We start from the raw sequence: 3185 nt of genomic DNA on the forward strand, positions 1-3185 counted from the left end.
TATGGAGACAGCGTTGAAGATAAAGGAGTCGGGAACTTATGCGAATGTTAAATGGAAGGATGAGGAGGAGATACTGGCACATGCGAGGTGTTTGATCGAGAACTCATACTCGCAGCACATTCAGAGTAATGCTGTGGTTGCATTGGCTCCGGAGCTGAAGGAAGTGGGACTCCTGGAATTGTACGTCTTGTCGAGAAAGGCGTCGATCATGGAGCCAGTCTACAAGGAGCCAGCAACGCATTTGAGGATTAGGGCGGAGCACATTATGCTGGAGGATAATGAGGATGTGCCATTTCCAGTGATCAGGGAGTTTGGAGAGAACACCTTCATGAGCTTGGTCGGATAGCATCTGTTTGAGTTAATTGGATACCGTGCTCCGGAATTCCGCATAAATAAAAGATCTATACAATACCCACTACACCGAAAATATAACTTCTTGCCGATATATATCCACGTATATATAACCGAGTGGTCGATCCATCTGCTCGAGAATCACTGCTTATCCATGGTACCATAACCCCTGCCTCATTTCCATTCATGCACTTATTCAGAGCCTTCGGATTCAATACCACTGTGGCCTCCAGTACTACATCTGGACTGACTTTTTGTGGGCATTAGAATGAGCTCCACGCGAACACACCAATCATATAATAGCAACTTGAAACGTATAAGGTAAACCTCCGGAGCGAAAACTATGTGTCGTAAATATATACTGACAATTGTATATGTGGCTTCAGATGTTCTCACGTGTTCAAAAATTTCATTCAGTTTGTCCAAGTAGATGATCGGAATGCGCCACTCAATACGCGCACTTGTATCATGGTACGATACTTTTTGAATTTGATTCCGCCTCACCCGGAGAAATCGAGAGCATTAGGAAAGATGATGTTTTTTGATATTTGAAAAACACTCAATATAACTTTTTAACCCCCCCCCCCGAAAAAAACAAAAACAAAAACAAATCGAAAATTTCGCGAACCGGGAATTGAACCCGGGTCTTCCGCGTGACAGGCGGAGATACTAGCCACTATACTATCCACGTTATGATCTGGAGGGATTAGGTTTATATCTATTGTTTTGTTACACTGGTTTGTGAATAAGGGAGATGGTTATTTCAGGTGTTTAGCCTAAGAAATGGGCTCAGTGCCTCTGTAGTGTGCATCTCATGTACAATTTAAAAACCACCATTTTCCCATTTATGTATGCCCAACACATAATTTATATATATAAATTTTCATCACTTGCTGCTACTTAGGTATTTCCGCTAGGATTCATACAGTGACATTAGAGAGTCATTGGTTCGATGACTTGCAAATTTATGTAAACCAGAAAACTGAAAGAAAGCTCGAATAGAAAAAGAGAAAGTGTGCCGTAAGACCGGTTTGTATTCGAGAACGGTTCTACTAGCAACAGATGACGACTGAGTACAGACCTGTATACAAATTCACGAACTCCGTCGTGTATTTGGAAACTGCATAGAAGGTCAATGAGACGATTAAGATATCAACTACCAAAGTATTTACGTCAACGGGAAATGCATATAGCGGGATGGTTGACGAATGTAACACTGTATTAGTGGTGTTACGTATAGTAGTAAAAAAATACATGGTGACGGTGTATATTGTCGAAAGAGTACAAGTATATATGTAGATTCACATGCAGCTTTGGAAGAGCATGAATGTGATATAACGTTTATTACTGGATGATAAAAATATGGAAAAAGAAAAGGATTCCTGTGATACATTCATAAATATTCATACAAATTTACGAAAAAATATTTTTAATATATTATATATACATAGTACCATTATAATTTACGTAGGGGAGAGACAGCAACGATATCAGGAGTCCGATTCTAACGATCGAATGTAGTGTTGCGTTACGGTAGGCCGGTAGCACTCAGTCATCGCACGCTTAGACCTACAAAATGTGAGCAAGCAGTGCTTACATACAGATTATCGTGGCACTTGCAGGTAGCGGAGCAACTGTAGCAATTCTGAAAAGGGTGGAGGGTGTACCCATGTGTGGAGACATGATCCGAGAGCGGCGCTACCACTCGATTACAATTATGAGGTGCTCATTCTACACAGTACGCTGGTTTACTATTTGTTTACTGTGTGTGGTTATACTCCGCTTGAGGCAGACCTTGTTCTTTGTTGATGATTCTACTGATTCCAACGGGGATGCACCGTTGGATGGCTCGGCCGCTATATTTGCACACAAGCGATTAGGCGAATGGGTCCAAGAAGATTTTGAAGACAACAAGTACCTACCTAAAGGTGATGAGATCCGAGCTGGGGCAGCACAAATAGGTGGGAATGGCATATATATAGAACCCTCACAGATTGAGATCGATGGAGTTGTGTTGCGACCAGATAGTGTGAACCACGCCGTACTAGTAAAGAGCGGAGTATATTCAGAGTTAAATTCAAAGGTGGCCATTACAACCGATCAAAAGAACCAGGGTAACAATGCAATTCCGAATGATCGCAGAGATAATGGTGTGGATATAACCAAACCTGAGGAGAGCACCAAGGGCGACGAGAGACCTTCAGTCGGTGGAGAGTCTAGCCTATCGAATGCACAGAAGTATCCGCCACACGAGAATGTGGGTCAAGACGCACCTGCTGGTAAGACTTTGTTTGTTCTCGTCTGTGGTGACTGATATTGTTGTTTAAGGATGGACCATGTACTGCTGTACATGTTTTAGCTCTTAAGAGATCGTTCACTTGTAGCAAATGCACTGAACCATGATATTCACAAAGTACGGGTGTGTGACCATGTACGTACACACATCCCACACAATGACATGAATAGAATGGGGGGTTTCAAACTATTTGCTATTCATATACATCATGCAGTGAACTTATTCTCGCTCCTCTACAAGTAATCTCAGCATTAATATTTAAGACCACTATTGCCGTCGGTGTTTGATCCCGCTTCTTTCGCGAGCTTCCATGTAAACATCGTGTATTGATGAGTACTGAGCGGTTAAATGGCTAAAGGGGAATACATTCACATCATCAATCACTGTCTTGTATGTTGCAACTCTATAATCCTTGCGCAAAATACTGGGTGATCCAAACGAGATGATGCGCGGGAGGGGGAGGGGGAGAACACTGTATACGATGTCTACTCATTTGAATCTATACTATGTCTACTCATTAGAATCTATACTATGTCTA

The 3185-nt window shown here is 42.0% G+C and overlaps 2 protein-coding genes and 1 non-coding gene across 3 annotated transcripts; 2 read left to right on the forward strand and 1 right to left on the reverse strand.

The window, feature by feature from the left end:
• Position 1: 1 nt before the first annotated feature.
• SARC_11232 (hypothetical protein) lies at positions 2 to 346 on the forward strand (the record flags this gene model as incomplete). The annotated part of the gene is made up of 1 exon (XM_014294687.1): positions 2 to 346. One exon carries the CDS (start codon positions 2 to 4, stop codon positions 344 to 346), a length of 345 nt encoding a protein of 114 aa, XP_014150162.1.
• A 624-nt stretch (positions 347 to 970) lies between these two features.
• On the reverse strand, positions 971 to 1042 carry SARC_30243. The gene has a single exon. It is a non-coding gene; the product is annotated as a tRNA-Asp (tRNA).
• Positions 1043 to 1811: 769 nt separating this feature from the next.
• Positions 1812 to 2630, forward strand: SARC_11233 (hypothetical protein; the record flags this gene model as incomplete). The annotated part of the gene is made up of 1 exon (XM_014294688.1): positions 1812 to 2630. A coding segment is annotated over exon 1 (610 nt), but the record flags the coding sequence as incomplete, so codon positions are not given.
• Positions 2631 to 3185: the final 555 nt, after the last annotated feature.

The sequence above is a fragment of the Sphaeroforma arctica genome, assembly GCF_001186125.1.
Source record: "Sphaeroforma arctica JP610 unplaced genomic scaffold supercont1.1582, whole genome shotgun sequence".
Taxonomy (NCBI): domain Eukaryota; class Ichthyosporea; order Ichthyophonida; genus Sphaeroforma; species Sphaeroforma arctica.